At 40.8% G+C, this 20259-nt stretch overlaps 1 protein-coding gene across 3 annotated transcripts in view; it reads left to right on the plus strand.

The window, feature by feature from the left end:
- Positions 1-20259, plus strand: part of MID2 (midline 2) — a 211348-nt gene that overhangs the window by 106124 nt on the left and 84965 nt on the right. For all 3 annotated transcript variants that reach the window (XM_072125910.1, XM_072125909.1, XM_072125911.1), the window contains exon 4: positions 14966-15073. In XM_072125910.1, coding sequence (XP_071982011.1) covers positions 14966-15073 — 108 coding nt within the window. The remainder of the gene's footprint in view (positions 1-14965; positions 15074-20259) is intronic.

Genomic DNA, 20259 nt, shown 5'->3' on the forward strand with positions numbered 1-20259 from the left:
TTAATATTTAGTTAGTACCCATAAAAGGGTTTTGCAGGACTTTGATATATTGTGAATGAAGGTCTAATTTTTGGAGACTTGATCAATAACTCGTCAGAGCTCTGTTGATTTGGCCCCCAGTAATATTGATGGTCAATATCTTGGGTAGGCTATCAATATCAATAAACTGGAAAACGCCTTTAACACTCCTCTAAAAATCCAGGGTTTATCCTTGAAATGCAGCTGGTAAACAGCCGACCCGATGTAGAGCTGTGCTTGATTTATAGCAGTCTGCACTGTACGAAACATTTATCATAAGCTGTGTGACAATATAAAAATATGGCGCAGACATAACTCAAAGTAATAGTGGCCATTACACTGCACCAGAATTTGATAAATCTGCTCCTTTGTATTGACAATTTCAAGGTAATGCAGTTAATAATGTGCTAATTAAAGGGAATTGAAACAAGATAAATAAGAGAAAGAATTTACCATCCTTAAGGAATGACTGCTTGACAGACGAGCATAGAAAATACATTTCTTCCACTCTTATAATTGCATCCTGAACAGATATTGTTAAACCTACACAGTAAATGAAAGAACATTATTTTAGGAGATACACAATACGTTGCCATTTTCAGGCAAACCGCTGTTTTATGAGTATTGACCAGTTTGGAATTGCTCAGCAGAATGAATCTGAAAAAAATTTGGTATATTCTTTACGCATTTATAACAACACAAGTTTAATGCGACTTTCTGTATTGTTATAGCTTATCATAGAAGACAAGGAAAAGCCATTGAAAGAGTCAAGCTGCCGTTTAGTGTTGCTGATGCACTAAAGGGAAACTGTCATCAGGAAGGTCTTTTTTACATGATGACAGGTTCCAATATCCTCTGGCATGTTGATTTAAAATATGTCTTTGTCGTGTATCTGAATAATTATGCTGCTTTTTCATTGTTTCTTTAACATTACCTGTCCCCCTGACAGCAGTTTGTGGGTGGAACAGGTCAGATGAGAATTCGGAAATTGAGCTGATGTAATCGAAGGAGGGAGCAGGTGAGAGGCTGAGGGAGAGTAAGGGTGATGAGGGAGGAGAAATTGAGTAGAAGACAACTTCTGCCATATGAATTCCCCCCAGGGACTTAGCGTATTTATTTTTTGTCTTGTTATTTGTGAATTTCTTTTTTTGAAAAGGTTTTGAAGTTGTTCGTGTTACTGTGTACTGCAAAATGAGCCAAAGGTGCTACATTTTACCTCGAATTGTGCCGAAAACTGACACTTTTTTTTTAATACATCCACATCATGGGGGACAACTTGTACATCCGCTTATGATCAAAGCCCCACCCCTCTGACGCCACCGTATACATAAGGAGATTCCAGCCTCCTGACGTGTCCAGCAGCCGGCTGTGCTGGTGTACAATTCTTATAGCGAGGGCGCAGGCACGGAATAGGGATGCCCCATGGCAGCCAACTTTGACACAACATTTACCCAACCTCCACCGCAAGGCTTTGTGATTATTTCAGGGATTGCACACCCTGACACTGGCTGACACACAACTTCCCACTTTTCCTCCGGCTTCGCCTTCCTTTTACGTCATCTCCTCGGCAAGGAATTGGGATTTTATTACAAAACTGCCATACAAGCCCTGATAACTTTCCACGCTGCATTCTAAAGATATATCAGATGCAACACTATTAAACCGCTGTTGCAGCAAACTGTGATAGGTAAGTTAAAAAGTTGCACGAATATGCAAATACACCAAATAAAGTAGAAGAGATAAAAAAAAAAAAGAAAATACTGAGATAAAAGTTTCTGAAATCTGAATAATCAGATCTAAGCACAACACTTGGAACACTTCTGTTTTTCATCTGTTAGATGTCCTAGATGTTGGACCCCAGCAACCCAATATTGGGGACCTATTCTATGGGAATGTTCATTATCGCTGCAGTATTTGTGTGGGTTTCTCTAGGTTCTCTGATTTCCTCCTACACTCTGAAGACATACTGATGTAAAATAGTGCGTGTTGACAGGGGCTCATATGATGTACATTACATAGTGGCATAATGTAAGCTACAAGAAAATAAAACACTATATAAACTAGTCAGTTATTGCATTGCAACACAATGTTAGTAGTTTTTATATAGCCTAGACCCCAGATCAGTATTACACTTGGTTGGAACCCAGAATGCAGTTTATCTGAGTAATGCTCAATATGATTAAAAAAGACAAACCATACAGATCCATTACATGGACTGGAGAAAAAATGGAGGAGAAAATAGAAGTAGTAAATGAGAGATAGATTACATGTATAGAGAGAATAAAAGATGAGGAAGAGAGAGAAACCTGGGCTGCTTGAGGAATGAAATATTACATTGTGAGGTGGTGGGAGCCCGAAGCAAGAAGTTGGGGAAATATAGATTGAGTGAATAAATCAAGGAGAAAGGAGTGGGAGAGAAACACAGCAGATCCTGGAAGACGTAACGCCAGGACGCTTATTTACTGCCGCTCCTTTCTTCTCAAGTTCATTTTACCTAATTCTACCATCTCAGCACTATTACTCCAGGTAATGTGATGAGTATAAATTTCATGTTTATATATAAAACATCAAAATGTTATAGATTTCAAAGTAAAAGGTTTGCGAGTTGCCGGATATACTTGCCTTGAATGTGCCATTTCATCGCTGTTCAGTTTAATGTATATTTTTTATGTATTTTACTCTGTAAGTTCATCCTGCATTCATATTGGTGATTGCCACAGGGACAAAATCCATTGACATCAAGAGCTAAGAGAAGGATTGATGTACTTGACTTGATCAAGCAAGCCCATGAAAGCCAATATGGCTGACAAGCATAACTAACAGATGCTTCCTGAATAGAAATGAGCGGGTTGGATGCTTGGGGATCCCCTCTGGCCAATCATAGCCATGGCTAGTTGCTAGGGTAGGGCATTTGCTGGATTCACAGTTTTGCCCCCCATCCAACATATGTCCAGGTCAAGCGGCCAAACCTAACGCCAAACCCTAACTTGACTGTCAGATCCGCACATCTCTTAAGCCTGGAAAACAAACAGTTAACACAATAACTGCACAAAAAGAATCAGCAGAACAATAAAGTTTTCGTTTTTGGCTGCGGGCCTGTTTACATGCGCTTCACTGTGATGTGCAATTCCTTTTGGAACAAATTAATCTTTTGTCAAGGTAAAATCAAAGTGAGAATAAAACATGGCATTGCAGACTAGATATTCCTTTCTGGATCCCCTTATCACTTACTAGAAAAGAATAATTAGCGGTTAATAGGAATATTCATGAACGGATTGTGCAAAGTAAAATTTTTTTCTTTTTCATCGAACTGTGGCGCACTGTGGGACTGGAAACTTTCCTAAAACCCTGTGCAAGTTGTGCACTAAAGTTGACCATACATAAATGAATATTGACTGAACCCAAGGATTTACCAGCCAGGCAAGTTGAGCTTCTTGCTTCAGGTAGCATCACCTGCAGCAAAATGGGTTGCAGGATCTGACACTCACAGATAGTGTCTCTTTACACACAATTTCAGCATGGGTGTGATATTCTGCATAGAGAACCCACTTGCTAAAAAAGAATTTGTTATATAACTAGTGGATGGGGTAGGGGGGATGCAGTTCTGGTGCTTGCCACAGGACCAGTAACTTATCCTATCTGTATAGTTGCATCTCATATTTTGATCTCTGGTTATGTAACGCAGTAGCAGCAGCAGTAGCACCAATATTTTATTGAACATGATGGACAAGACAAGAGACATCTCGAAGCAGGAGATGTTTGGTTGAATAGGGCCTGTAGTTGTTACAGCAGGGCAGTATGGGATATAACGGACTAATAGACAGTGGCATCTGTAAGATGTTGATAAATAGGTATTTCTTAATGTCAGCAATGGCATCAGCCAAAGTTTTGTGACAGGCATCAAGAAAATAGGGCTTCACTTCACAAATACACAATGGGGCACATTAACTTACCCGTCTGCTGTAGTTCTCAGAAAGTGCACTGTTCGACGATCATGCACTAAGATTGTGCCCCCGATATCCTGCATGTGTCGCTTTCCCGCTCAGGTCCGACGGAGTTCACCTTCTTCTTCCTGGTGCATGTATGTGCTTGATCTGGCGACAGAATTGGAAAGTTAAATCCCACGCTCAGTCCGAATCTGCCAGATCGTCCCACAGCACACTCCACAGATTTCTCATACAGTCACATGAAAGCCGGCGCAGCTCTGCCACAATCCGATCGCACGCGACACAATCCCTGTTAATTATCTGTCACAGCCACGAAAAACCTGAAAGCGTCGGGAAGTCCAACAAAAGTGCATCCGCAGACCCTTAGTAAATAAGCCTCAATGTGTCTGCTTCAGATTGATGAACCCAGTGGCCACACTTCACTTTCTTTTTTTTCTTCGCTATATACTATCACTAACCCTTTCTAAAAGAAATAGGCTTCCCCACACAATGACTGTGTATTCAGAATAGAAGTTTTATAGTGTCTATGATTTATCAGTGACCTCATATCAGAGGTCCCTCAGGACTGGCTGATTTGCTTTTCTCTACTTCTATACCTTGGAGAAAATTTGTTATGGACGCATTAAGGAGAAAAGAGGACAAGTACAAGAGAAAACTGTTCTTTTACTTAAGGGACATCTACCATCAGTTTTACTGGTAGACTAGTCCTACGCACAAGCTCCTGGTGTATTATTCTTCTCAGAACTTCTTTTATTATAGGGAGGAGGGCCTCAGAGCTCCCCCATTACTCTTCCAGTACCGACTGGTCCCTCCTGGATCCGCTCGTTCAGGTTGGAGTCAGGAGTCCAGGTTGGACCAGGCAGTACTGGAAGAGTAATGGTGGAGTGAATTAATTATAAGAAGAGGGCTCATAGGCGCTCCGGTGACTTAAGCCGGGAACACCTTAACCTGATTAGCATAATTTTTAAAACTCTATATTTACTAAATTGCAGCATATGGGGTTAAAAAAAAGTTCTGAGAAGAAGGATTCTGCAGAAGCTTGTAAGAAGGACAAGTCTAGCATCAGTGAATTTGATGGTAGATGTCCTTTAAGTGCAAAAGTTACGAGACAGAGGGCATCAAAGTATATAATACAAGATTGCAATGAGAAGTCTTCTAAGTACATTCCTTAAATTTTACACAGGATATTTTATGTATTTTTAATTGCTGAATATGTTCTTCAAAATACCCCAGTTTTTTTCTTACTTGGAAGGATATAAAAATACAAAACATCTCTCCTCGTTTTTTAATTTCCATTTATTAAAAATCCTCTACTTGCCTACAATGTTATTTGTTAGATTAAAGGAAGTATCTAAGCATCTTGAAATAGATCAACTGCAGCAGAACTGTACCTTTTTATAGAAGAGCATTTTTATATATCAAACATCTTGATTCTTTTACAGATTTATGGTTTGCTGCCATTTTTTTTTTTTTTTTTTTTTTTAAGTAAGTTTTTATTCAAAATTTTTCCCAAACATACATACAGTCGAGAAGTAATACATTTGCAATGTTTCTTTTTCCTATATTCTAAATATATATGCATTTCTATATACTAGATGTTTACATATTGGGTAGTTAGTTTTATTAGTTAGTGCTTATTTATCTTCTAATTTGCTGCCATTTTTGACAGATATTATAGAGGAGGAGAATAAGCTCCTCCTCCTGTTTGATCAATATATTTGAATGTATGGATTTTTCTTTCTTTTCTGGCCATCGTTATAAGGGCTGCCATTTTTCCAGAGCTCAGGTAGTTATACTTTACAGCAGCCTCATGGTCATAGGCAGCAATAGACATGAGACTCATTGAGGCGTATGGAAAGTTTTCTAGACATGCTAGATATTTAAATAAGAGGAGTAAATAACCTGCAACATCTTCCATTGTGTGTAATGGTTAGTGAAGGTAGTAGAGCTGTTACCACCTATTGTTGTCCTGTCTGTGATGTAACGGCGATGTGATTGCTGTATAGAAACTCTATAGAATGTCAGTATATTATTATGGCCACTGTACAGAGTGAAAGTTACAGGATATAGTATAATAAATAAAGATCTTAAATTATCAATGAAAAAAAATCCTAAAAAATAAGTTCAACTGAAAACGATGTTGAGGAATAGGTCATTATCTGGTGACACTTTCCATTCAAGATTCCTCTAATGGGCATTGAAAAGATGATGAAATAGATCTTGTGATTTCTGTGTTGGAGCTCAAAGAATTTTATTATTTTAGTTTGTACAAAGGCAGGGCAATTCCACTTTACCTCAGTCCTTTAAACCATCTTACTTTTAGCGACATGGTAAGCTTTATCTGCTCTAAATGTAGTTCAAATGTTGTAAACTGAGCCGATCATACATTATATAGATTTATGCTCCTTTGGCCAACAGGAGGTCACTTAGAGCCCCACCATGTACCTGCATGCCTTCCAGAGTAGGCAGATGTAGGCCTGCAGCCTGCATATTGGATGGCTTTTCTTTCTAAATTTGATTTGCTGTTGTAGATAAATCCCAAGTTATGTTGCACAGCTACTAGGAAATCTGTCTTTTGATTTAAGGGAGTTTCGGAGGGTGGTAGCAGCAAAAAATACAAAGTTGATTTGTATCAGAATACAAATTTCTATATAGCACCATAGAAGGTGGTCCCTATTGAGATGAGATGGCCATCTGATATAGTTTTCTAGGTAGAGGCGATTCCCGACTTAAGGACTACCAACTTACAGACAACCCCTAGTTACAGACGTACCCCTCTGCCCACTGTGACCTCTGGTGAAGCTCTCTGGAAGCTTTACTTTAGTCCTAAGCTGCAATTGAGCTGTAAGGTGTCTGTAATGAAGCTTTATTGATAATCATTGTCCCATGGCAGCACAAAACTTTGAAAATCAAATTGTAACATGGACAAAACGAAATTTTGTCTGGAGTTTCAATTATAAAATATACCTGTTCCAACTTAAATACAGATTCAACTTAAAGAGAACCCGTCATGCAAAATAACTCCCCTAAACTAAATATATTTTCATAAACTGCCATTAGAGAGCATTGCCTCTATCCCTTCATTGTCCCTCTACATGCCTGTAAACCTAAGCAATGAGGTCCCAAAGCTGTATGCAAATGACCTGTGAAATGTCCAATGAAGCATTAGCATATTCAAGCTGTCCACTCTATTCATGAGTGGGAGGCACAGCCACACCCCCAGTGCATGACTGACAGCCTGTATAATGATGTGAGGCTGTATAATGATGTGCTTCCTGGTGCTGGTGGCCACGCCCCCTGCAGCCTGTGTGTGCATGTGTGTGTGTATAGGAGAGATACAGGGACTCCAGGCAGCCATGTTACAGCAGAACATGTCAGATCCATGTGTAGCTGATGTCTGTGTCTCTCACTTGTATATTAGGAGGATGCAGCATGTCAGCAGATGCAGCACAGACACTAGCCATGCTTTACTATACATTACACACAGACATGAGCAGGGGGAGGAGAGGGGAGGGGAACAGGGGTGACATCACTGCCTCTGACCATGTGACCAGTCTCATTTACATGATAAAGAATAGATGATTTTACAATGAATAATGTATGAAATAACTAGATAAAGGCTGGGATGGGATCCTTGTGAGCTGCTCCAACAGATAGTAGTGACAGGACTAGTGGCAGAGACCTGATGACAGGTGTCCTTTAAAGGGGTTGTCCCATTAAAGCAACTTAGACCCTATCCACAGGATAGGGCAGTGATGGCAAACCTTTTAGGGACTGAGTGCCGAAACTACAACCAAAAGCCACATATTTTTCACAAAGTGGCAAATGGCAATTTAAAGGAACTCACAGGTTTCAAAAGTATTGGCGTCCTGAGGACACCAATACAGCAGAAAGAAGGAGAAATTCAGATTTTTATCATAGTTTCCCTCTAAGGTCCCCTTAACAGGAGGAATCACAGGTCCGGAGAAGGGTCTACAATCATAATCCAGCTCTGTCCACAACTCCTTGCTCCTCCTGCACTTTAAGTCACTTTAAAATAATTTTGAACGTGGCACGTCGTGGGCTGCCTGTGACTGCAGGAGGAGGTCTTGAGTCCTGAACGATGAACTTTGTGTTAGGTGATGGCTTGGGTGCCCACCGAGAGGGCTCCGAGTGCCACCTCTGGCACCCGTGCCATAGGTCCACCACCACTGGGATAGGGGCTATCTTGCTGATCTGTTGAAGTCTCATCTACATCGGACCGCCTTTCTCGTGATCCGTTGGGGTCACGGTCACGGACCCACACCGATCAGAAAGTGGATAGGGTCTAACTTTCAACGATGGGACAACCCCTTTAAGTACAAACCTAAAGAACCTATCTCGTATGTAACCCCAGCACTGCCTGTCTGTGCAATCTTCATGTTCATCACTATGAAAGGATGAATTTCCCCCCATAACATGGAATTTAAAGTTTTGTTCATTGAAAGCAGCTCATAGTTGCAATTCACTCTTCTCTTTAAGTGACAATTGACCTTGGTGAGAACTCTTTCTTCTCTTCTCTCCTTACTGTAGTGGCTGCCAACATATGTCATTCCTTTATACTTGTATTCATGTCAATTGTAATCATTCCGTTCTTTTACAATCCCATGTATCTATCTGTATTTTCTATGATGACCGTACATTAAATATTAATAATTACATGTATTTACCCCATCTGGAAAACAAGAAATGTTCTTAAAAACCGTCACAATACATTAGAGCAATGACTACGGCATGAATGAAATACAAGGTTATTGTATTATAAGTCACATGAAAGAGTTGCTGCAAGTTGAGCCTCAGTTTTGTAATTGGTTCTATCAATTACCTACTTCTAAAATGTATAATTGCATCAATAACAGAGATATTAGGATAAGAGATAGCATCGATTTTGCCCTGTGGCTGAGGATCTTTCTGACAATACTTCACAGTGTCTGGATTCCTGGAGAGATGTGAGATAACAAGGTGGCCTTTCATTGACAGCTAATCTGACATGTAAACCAGAATTGATTAGAGAACAATTAGAAGATCTAATTATAGAGGCCGCTGTCAGATAATTCAGCACTGGACAGCGACCTTTACACGCATGGCTGTTGCCCTGAACAAATATAGATGCAGATGTCATTAGTTCAACCATATTTGTGAAAAATCTTCGTATATATTCTTCTTGGTGAAAGGTTATAATAAATATTATAGATATTTTCTCATACAGCCATTAAATGATGCAAAAGAAACAAAAAAATGGTGGTTTGCACTTTTGTATAATGTCTGACATTTTAAAAAATGCCTTTGTCAGAATTCTGAAAGCTGCCACTGTCACATTACCTGGCTCCCTTCCAGCAGCGTGTGGTGAGTCCCAGTGGAGGTTGCAGTTGCAGCAGCCTGTGAGCCTGTGTGTCAGTCTCCTCCACACTCATTCATCTCCCACTGCCCCTCCCCTCTTCCTGTCAAGTGCATCGAAGGGGAGGAAGGGGGATATTGTGAAGGGGAGGAAGAATGCACAAGGAGACTGAGACACATTACCTGACTCCCTTCCAGCAGCGTGTGGTGAGTCCCAGTGGAGGATGCAGTTGCAGCAGCCTGTGAGCCTTTGTGTCAGTCTCCTCCACACTCATTCATCTCCCGCTGCCCCTCCCCTCTTCCTGTCAAGTGACTTGAAGGGGAGGAAGGGGGATATTGTGAAGGGGAGGAAGAATGCACAAGGAGACTGAGACACATTACCTGACTCCCTTCGAGCAGCGTGTTGGTGAGTCCCAGTGGAGGATGCAGTTGCAGCAGCCTGTGAGCCTGTGTGTCAGTCCCCTCCACACTCATTCATCTCCCTCTGATGCTCCCCTCTTCCTGTCAAGTGCATCAAAGGGGAGAAAGGGGGACATTGTGAAGGGGAGGGAGAATGCACTAGGAGACTGAGACCCAGGTATGGGCTGCTGAAGCACCCTACTTACACCTGGGAGTCACCATATACTGCTGGTAATGTTAAAGGACACCTGTCATCAGGTCTCTGCCACTAGTCCTGTCACCTCTACCTGTTGGAGCAGCTCACAAGGATCCCATCCCAGGCTTTATCTAGTTATTTCATCCATTAATCATTATAAAATCATCTTTTCTTTATTATGTAAATGAGGCTGGTCACATGGTCAGAGGCAGTGATCTCACCCCTGTTACCCCTCCCCTCTCCTCCCCCTGCTCACGTCTGTGTGTAATGTATAGTAAAGCATTGCTAGTGTGTGTGTTGCACCTGCTGACATGTTGCATCCTCCTAATATACAGGTGAGAGACACAGACATCAGCTACACATGAATCTGACATGTTCTGCTGTAACATGGCTGCCTGGAGCTGCTGTATCTCTCCTATACACACACACATGCACACACAGGCTGCAGGGGGCGCCAGCACCAGGAAGCACATCATTATACAGCCTCACATCATTATACAGGCTGTCAGTCATGCACTGGGGGTGTGGCTGTGCCTCCCACTCCTGAATAGAGTGGACAGCTTGAATATGCTAATGCTTCATTGGACATTTCACAGGTTATTTGCATACAGCTTTAGGACCTCATTGCTTAGGATTACAGGCATGTAGAGGAACAATGAAGGGATAGAGGCAATGCTCTCTAATGGCAGTTTATGAAAATATATTTAGTTTAGGGGGTTATTTTGCATGACGGGTTCTCTTTAAATAAAGTTTTATAAAGTAGTGGCAGTATTCAGAAGGCTGAGGAATTTTTAAAATCATAAAGACCATTATCTATCAATCGATCCATCCATTTATCTACCTATCTATTGAATTTGATATGAATGGAGTCCTATTTATCCTGCCCATACAGCCTGTACAACTACTGGAAAGGTACCAATCACTTCAAGACTCTCACATTCACTGTTTTCCTTCACCAGCTATATACGAGTTCATCTTCTACCCTTCCTTCACATCCCGCTATTAAATATGCGTCTCCTAGCTTCTAATATTCCTCTTGTGTCTATACTTTTCTACAACAAAGCCATGGTTAATTCTCCAGCCTCAGTGCTACAGCTTAGCTGTAATACTCAGTCACACTCTTACTCTCTTCCTGAAGATTGTGTCTTCTTACTGACTTCTTGTGATGCTTGTCTTGAATTTCTCCCTGACTGTCCTCTAACACTTAAAGAGCCTGTTACAAGCTTCAAACAAGTCTTTTAAACATGATGCAAGCATTGAAATACTTACCTACAGTGGTGAATCCATGGATCAGGGCCATATGTAGCTAATAAACCCAGGTCCTCTTGACCTTTGATTCAACCTTGGCCTTTGATTGAATCAATAATTAATCTTGTACATTTCTATACAATTACCGTATTCAATTTTCATTTATTATTTTTATAATTTATAATGGGGGTGTACTTCAACCGGGTCATGATTGATAATGGCTCTATGGATGAGCTGAAACGTTGCACCTTATTTTGCCATGGGTGAATAAAGATCACCTTTATACTTACCGGAGTGCTGCATTTTTTTGGATATCTGACCTTACAAACCGGTGGATCGGGGACTTGATCGATTATACTCGCTGTGCTGCTCCACAATCGGACTGTTTGTTAGCCGGGTCCTGAGATACTTGTGAATGTACACTGTGGTTTAACAGTCTTGATTTATACAAGTTTTGGACTTTACTTACTTCACGGGGGAAATTCATCACTAATTTTGGCTTGTTGACTATTGTTTTTGCACCTGGCTGGTTTCCTTTTTTGTATCATATTTATATATTGAATGTGAAATTTAATGAATGGCTTTGCTATGAAATTTGAGACTTTTTTTGTTCCAAAATATCCCATATCTTGCAACTGCGGACAAAAAGCGACAAACCAGATGCTAAACCACTAATTAATGAGTGACAAATTAGTCCTGGCAAGTTTGAGGGCAATTTGTTCAAAGGTTGCATAATAACCTGCAAAAACCTAACAATGACAAAACAAAAGTAAAAAAAAAAACCTGATAAATTCCCCCTATGTGATCTTGTTTATCCAGCTATCTAACATACGCTGATTGTACGGCTGTGTAAAAGAGTCTCCATTGCATCCTGAAGAATCTAGTGCACGGTTTCAGCAGTTCCGTAGCAGATGCTTCTTTGTATCTTAGATAACAGAACTGAGTAGTGGGACAATGTGCTTCTTAGTCCCATATCCTGACATTCAGACATTTCTAACGTTTATGCCTTGGAGGCTTCCTTCTATGTGAGCTTTGCAAGTTGAGATCTTCCCACCAACCTGGACAAGCTGGTCTTCTTGGCTGCAAAAGTGGATTTAAATATTTAGTAGAAATCCTTACTTTCCATGTCTTTCCAGTGTCCTCAACTGTTTATCCACGGAATAGGGCCTAACTAGCTGATCATTGGGAGTCTTAGTATTGAGATGGGACGGACCTCTCGTTTCTCCATCGGACTAATGGAGCAGACGGCTGCGTATCTGTATGTCACATGACTGTTAAGGCTGTATGGAGTAGGCTAATGGGCCGAGCATTCGTCATACTGAACATCACCGGTGTTAGCTGCATTATACAGTTAACAGCTGTTGCTGCCAGCACCAATTACAGGTTTCAGCCAAATAAGTGCCGCCATTAAACGTGTTGGCGGCACTTAAATTATCTTTGATACAGTCAGTGGACCCAATGATGTCATTGGAGCCGACAGCCAAGACCACTACAGAAGGTCCCGTGCCTTTAATAGCAGGATCTCTGAAAGAGAAATCATAGCAGGATCTGTGAAATAATTTTAAAAAGTTTAAAAAAATGTAAACAAAAACAAAATCAGCTCCTTTCCCTAAAATGCAAATAAAAATATATAAACAAACACAATCATGTTAGGTATTGCCAAATTTCCTGATCGATGTAAATAAAAACACGCCCCATTGTCCAAATCATTACTTTAACGCCATTTCGCACCTAATAAAAATTTTGGATAAAAGGTTATCAAAAGGACATACAGTCCCAAAAAATGGCATAGAAACCATCAGCTTATTCTACAAAAAAAAAAATTATACCTTATACAGTTCCGTACACCAAACTATGAAAAAGTTATTGGTATCATTAGCATAAGGCAAAATGAAGATTTTTTTTGTACAAAAGAATACAATTTTTTTAAATCTATTAAAATATCTTTAAATATTATTGATATCCCTCTGATCATGCTGACCCAAATAATAAAGTAGAGGTGACATTTGGTGTACACAGTGAAAACAGTAAAACAAAGCCCAGAAGAATATTGCATACATACATTTTTTTAATGAACCACATTTGAAATTTTTTTCCAGCTTCCCAGTACATAGCATGGAATTTAAAATAGGAAGTACAATTTGTTATGCAGAAAACGGGCCCACAGGCTAAGTTAACACTACCATTCAAACCTCCGTTAAAAAAAAAAGTCAAGGGGCTCATTCACTTGGTGGCAATTTGCGACCAGAACATGGCCCCCATAGGTGTCATTGGCTTCAGATCACACGGTGCATCACTACACAGTGACTGCCTTTGCAGGAAGGAAGGGTGACGAGTGCTCACCCCTCCCACCTACTCCTTCCGGCCCCGTGTTTGCCCGGGAACCGGACCACGGCTGTGGGAATGCCCCTTTAGGCAGGCATCCATGCATGCACTTTTCTTTAAAGAAAAAAAATGACGTTAGCTGAAACATAATGCCAAACTTACCATTATGGATTACATAAAATTTACATTGATGTCAATGGGATTTTTAATTTATACGTTAAACCTCCTTAAACTGAGGTTCAACGATAGCATGAACTTGCCTGATACAACTCTGTACATGTAACAATATAAAAGGTATGGATTTTTGAAGGCAGGGAGTGAAAAACATAAACATAAAATGGCAAGGGGGCTAGGAGAACCATATAACTAAGATACACTTATTAAGGCAGCACACAAACTCTCAATTTTATCTGTTTTCTTATAATCACTTTTTAGATTCTTTTTTATACAATTTCCAGTAATATGTCATATACTAGATATATATACTAGAGCAGACCTGCAGAACTGCTCTCTTCATATTGGTCCAGTTTCCATCCAGAGTCACTTGGTGGCAATTTGCGACCAGAACACGGCACCCATAGGTGTCTATTTTCCTAAATAGGTTCCTGAATATTCCAGGCCATCAGAAATATTCTTCAAGCTCTCCATAAAATATAAAGAGTTGTCACGGTGGTGTAAACTATAAAGAATGGCTTTAATATCACAGACATTCGATTTGTGCCTATCTGTGAGCTTTCAGTTCTTCGACTTTTTCTCCGAGCTTTAGCGATAAGGTCCAGTGTAAAATGTTCAATACCTCTCAAATAATTGCTAAATTTTTCTTCTGTTTTCTTACCTAAACCAACACTGGCTTTTGAAGAGCGCTCTCAATATAAGGGAGGAAAGCCAGACAGCTAAATAAAGAAGACAATTAAAAAAGTGAGCTGTTCTGAAACAAATGTTCAGCGTGACCTTTACGTACTTTTTGATGTAGTGCGCAATTAGAAAATGTTAATCCACCGTGACAGGCCTACATTAAATGTATTCCCAGCAACCAGGCATCTTGCTGTGTGGCTCTGGAGTGGAGGTTAGGCTATTTTAAATTGAATGTGTCTCCGAATCACGACTTAGGCAAACACAGCCCGGTACGCCAGTGTCTAGAATCCACATATCACTATGCATTTGACTATGGCAGTCTGCAGCGGCACCTTCTTTCCGTACTACTTTGATTTGTCTCTTTAAGTAGCATTTGGAGTCGCATAATGTCCATTAGAGTTATGCCATTAAGCAGGCAGTGTAGTGAAAAGAAATACAGATTATACAGAAAGGATTCTGCACACTACTAATGGGGAATTAAACATGTCACTTCATGGTTCTTTCCCCTTAACCCACTTAACCTCTTAAACATGTCATTATTATTCTGCTAAATTGCTTTCACGTTCCTAATAGAGTAGATGGTGTCCGGGCTAAAAACTTTGTGTTTCATGTCTTTCTGCAGGTTAATACTAGCATGCACGAGGCAAAGCTCAATGAAGAATGCGATGAACTTATGGACATTATACAACGGAGAAAGCAAATGATTGCGGTGAAGATCAAAGAAACAAAAGTAAGAAGACTCTGTACTTATTGCCGTAATGGAGGATTGCTGGTATTTCATGGTAGTGTATTAATCATACACATTAATGTCTATGAAGACCACCCTTTACCCCCAATTGCAGATGTGAAGGGAGGTAAGGATTATGAGATTATCCACGCTCAATGGGGGAGATTCATTATGGCTTCTCTAAATGCCAGTCATGATAAAATCCCCCCCAATGTCTCTGCCAAGGACTAATCCCGCTCTCCCCCATTAAGAAAATAGGTGTTTGGTAAGGAAAATAGTCATATATCTAGTGTTTTTATGATAAACTGATTTTTTTAAAGAATTTTTGATAATGTTGATGATTTTAATTAGCATAGAAAATAAAGGGGACAGTAAATTTAACATGTGCAAAGCATATATTGCTTCATAAAACAGTGAGAAACATGGAGAAAAAGGGTATCTGTTTTAGTAGTGTGAGGAGTGAGAGTACTCTGTGAGTATTGATGAGAGAAATTGAACTGTAAAGCTCCGGTCTGTGCTCAACAGTGCACGTTGAGGTCCCCAAACCTGGACTTCATGCATAATTTCGGAATTTGGCACAATGACAATTACCATATCCTTGCCGGTCTGGTAACCCCCTTCTCACTGGCACATGCCACCACTTCCTGTCGATCCCTGATGACCATAATTGAGAAAATGCCTTCCAAAAGCTTTGCCCATGGCATTTAAAGGGTAGCACCTGCCAGCACAGAATGTGCCACAAAAGAATCCAGCACTCCAAGGTTCAGCTTCAAAAAATAACTGTCCTCTTTTGTTAAAAGCTTAGTACCGAACTAAGATCATGAAACTTTTCGATCTGCCTGTACAATCTACCTTGTACATGGTGCTAAGCTTTTAACAAGTGGTATATTGGACATTTCCCAACACAGGTGCGTCATAGAATTTAGTAATGTTAGTAAGTGAAAAAAATTATTTGGGTCTAAATAGTATGGAAAGTATTTGCAGCACGTTAAAGAAAATCTACCTATCAAAATCAAGCATTTTAAACCAGGAGCACTTACTCATACATCCAGGCACCGTGACTGTTTTAATCTTCTTGGCCTCCTTTCTTTTATAATCAACTTTTACAATTATGCTAAACAACCAGAAGGAAGGGGAGGGGGCATTGCTCCTTGCAAAGTGTAAGCTACGTCATGGTGACTTCCCCAGAGCCCTTCAGGCTCATTAACATAGTTTTAAAAGTTTAGATTTTAGATAACAAACATAAGAAGATTTCCAAAGTCACGGTGCCTGGATCTATGAGTAAGACCTCTTGCCCACAAAAAAAGTGTTATAAATTACTCAACTTTGTACAGTTAAAATCATGGTAGTTTTTTATTTTGATTTTTTTCAGATTTTGTTCAGGGTTATGTCAACTTCATGATCTGTACAACATTGTTCATATAAACTTGAGCCAGAAAAACTGATGGATGCATCCTAGACTTCAATGGGCGTTTTCTTTCCCTCAGACTGGTGTCAAAGTAGGACATGCTCTACTTTTGACACATCACAACACAACACAGACTAGTGCGAGTACAATACGATGATGGATGGCATTGGACTCCCAGGAGGAGTAAGAGGCCTTAGTGTCCCTGGTTTAACATGCTCGATTTTGGTGGTAGATTTTCTTTAACCAACTTGGGCTCGCTGATCCATTCCAATGTTCAGTGGCGACACCTTATCTTATCGACATGCTGCACAATAATCCTGCGGCACAAATTGACCCGAGCTGTGTTGTCTAAACACACAGCAGGATAATGTATGCTGCAGATTGCACTGTGGCTTTCACCCTGCTCAATTGAAAGAAACGCACATCTTTTAGATTTTTTGTGAAAACTTGGACAATGAGTTGACAGAAGATCAGCAGCAGACACGTCCTTTGGGAAGCTAGCATGAACGTCTTCAGATAGCAACATATTGTGGTTCAAAGACTAACAACTAATTATATCATGTCAAGTCTGTTATTTATTGGGTTGTTTCCTACTCTAAAGATTATATGACATTTTATTAGATCGACTTAGAACAAGTAAATTTGTGAATTAATCAATGACCTTTGTAGGATTCATGATCTGTTTCGCTTAGATTCTTTATTTTTTTCTTTTGCTTCTTTCTTTCTGGATTAGTCACTTAAAATTATCTCTGTTTTTGCTTGATAATGCCTTTATGAAAAAGGTGAAGCGTTGCTGTTTGATGGTGGAATAAAAGTCTACTTTTCTTCATCTTGGAGTGCTGCTTCATCACTTGCTATAACTGTTTTTGCCATGCTCAAGAAACAGGATTTTGATCGATATTTGCATCTAATCACAATCAGTTGTGGGGCAATAGATGTATGATGCACTGCTGATTTTGCAATATTCCCACTTGCAAAGAATAGAGAGATCAGTAATTTTTATTTTTGTTATACTTCAAGAGACAGAATCTACAATAAATAACACCTGCACACTCACTCAATCAATCACACTCCAATCTCTCCACCATGGATAAGACCACAGAGCTGCATAAAGTCACCAGGGATGAAATTTTACACTTGTTTAAGGATGGACTACAGGATAATAGGTGCAACATCCCCCACTGGGTCCTAGTCTTTGGAGACAGCCGGTGCCCGGCCTAGCGCTCGTCTTCAATCACAGTGCTGGGTACCAGGGAACAGAGGCCTCGTCCACAGCCTGGCAGGTCTCCGACAGGTGGTAGGTACAAGAATGCAGGGAGAGGCTAAAGATGTAGGTTTCTCCCTGGGTCAATATTTCTCAGTCTAGAGCTCCCATATACCTTAATCCTCACTGCCACCCTCATACCGCACATTATACTACAAAATACACCTATACCATATATACACTTCACATACATTTGCACACATACACGATATATGCATAATGCACATATATAAACATAGCACCATGTATACTATACACACACTATATATACGCTGCACATACAAATACACGCACACCATATATAAGAAGCACTCATATAGATGTGCACATATATAGATATATACTGTATACCCTCACCAATACCCACATATCTTTACAATACTAATAATATTGCAGTTAATGCACCACATACATATTATATATACCAGCTGGGAATATACTGCACATTCTAAATAGCATTAAAAATGAAGATATAGACATCACTTACTGCATAAATCAGTTGTGGCCACAATCTTTTACCTCTGATCTGTCCTGGTCTTTGTCTTGCTGAACTATTCACAGGTGATAGTGCTTCTCTATACTAAACATTGATAACTTCTCCCATGCATGACATATTGCTATAGAGTTCACAACAAAATGTATTTAGCTCAGTGCAGCACATCAATATTCTGTCTAGCAGCCTCCTACTATTATACTGTCCAGCCCCCCCCTCCTTATAATATACTGTGCAGTTGCCCCCCCTCCTTATAAAATAATGTGCAGTAGCCCCTTATAATATTCTATCCATGAGCCCATCCCCCTTTACTTGTAATATACTGTACGCACACGGTATGATGGGGTGGTGATGCACCTGAGCAGTGTTTCTTGAACCTAGAAGGTAACTAGGTCACAAGAAGTGAGGTAGTGCCCTTTGTACGGGCTAAACTATTTGTTATTTTTGTTCCTTTAATAGTTTAAAGTTGAATAAAGCTGTTTCTTTTGGATCGCTACAAGCTCCTGCGTTATGGCGTTATATATACAGTATTTTTTGGACTATAAGATGCACTTTTTAGCAAGAAAAAAATCTTGCTAAAAAGTCCCTGCATCTGCAACATCCCCCACCGGGGCCTAGCCTTTTCTCGGGGCCTGGAGTCAGCCGGGGCCCGCAGTACCTGAGTGGATGGCGGTTGCGGCCTAGGCACGCTAGTGTCACGGTGCTTGGTATGGGGGAACCGGAGTATGAGTCTCTAGAGTATGAGTCTCTGTGTAGTGGACAGGGTGCCTGTGATGATGGCAGCTGTAGTAGCAGGGACCAGACGGAGGCAGAGGTTGAACAAAAACAACTTACAGTTCTTTATTGGAACCAACAGGAACCGCAGCAACGTGCCTTTAACAGAGTAGTGGAGTGCTGAGATGCTTTTGGAGGAAGCCACAGGAGATAGGTCGCCAGCCTGGATGCAGAGGGCAGGCTGGGAGGTAGCTGTGTCCTAATAGGAAGCTTCAGCTTGTCCTGGAGTGCTTCAGGTATCACCCTTGAAGGTAGGATGATACCCCTTTCCTCACTATACTAGCTAATCTATTAGCTCCACTCTTCAGAGGCAGGGGCTAGGCTCTTCCTGCTCTTATCTGGTATGCTGGCTGAATAGATTCTGGACTGGGGTACCCAGTCTGCTTCTCTTCTCATCTAAGCTAGGCTGAACTAATCTCTAGCTGGTGTCCTGCAGACCCTCAGGTCTGACCAGGACTGGTCTCTTCTCCCTCCTGGGAGAGACTGCTCTCCTCTCTCTCCTGAGCGAGACTCCTCTCGGAGTGTTCTCTAGAACATTCCTGGCCAGGGGTTTTGTAACTCCTCTGGTCAGGTGGTGGCTGCTCCTCCAATCACATCTCAGCTTACAGAGGACAGGATATAACACAAGACATTGGATGACAGATCTAGCATCATACAAAACACTTAACTCCTGCCCTGCCAGGCAGGAGCTACCACTGCAATGTCTCCTGTGTGATGTGATGACATGCTGTGGGGCTTATTCGCAAGCACTCCTTCGCCATGGCATCGGCGAGGGTGTTGCACATCTTATAGACCAAAGGTCAGGAGGATCCAGCAGTGCCAGACCCTCCTGACAGCTGTATGGGAGATCGGGTGATGGCCATTAGCTGAACCCGCTCTCCCAGAGAGGAGCCTCCGTACTACTCTCTCCTCTCCCGATTGTCCTACAGGATCTGCGGTGATGTCAGAATCATGTGACTGATCTCATTGCTTCTTACATCACCACATACTGCCGAGAATGGGGACATGCTGCCCTGGGACAGGGTAAGAGGAAGGGGGAAGGGTTATGTGTATGTAGAGTAGTGCTGTGTGTGTCTTTGTGTGTATAGTAGAGCTGTGTGTGTCTTCCTGTGTATAGTAGAGCTGTGTGTGTCTTCCTGTTTATAGTAGAGCTGTGTGTGTCTTCTTGTGTATAGTAGAGCTGTGTGTGTAACTTTATGGATGATTCCGGGGTGTGTGTGTAAATGTATGGATGATGCAGAGCTGTGTGT

Source organism: Engystomops pustulosus, chromosome 9 (genome assembly GCF_040894005.1).
Source record: "Engystomops pustulosus chromosome 9, aEngPut4.maternal, whole genome shotgun sequence".
In the NCBI taxonomy this organism is placed as follows: domain Eukaryota; kingdom Metazoa; phylum Chordata; class Amphibia; order Anura; family Leptodactylidae; genus Engystomops; species Engystomops pustulosus.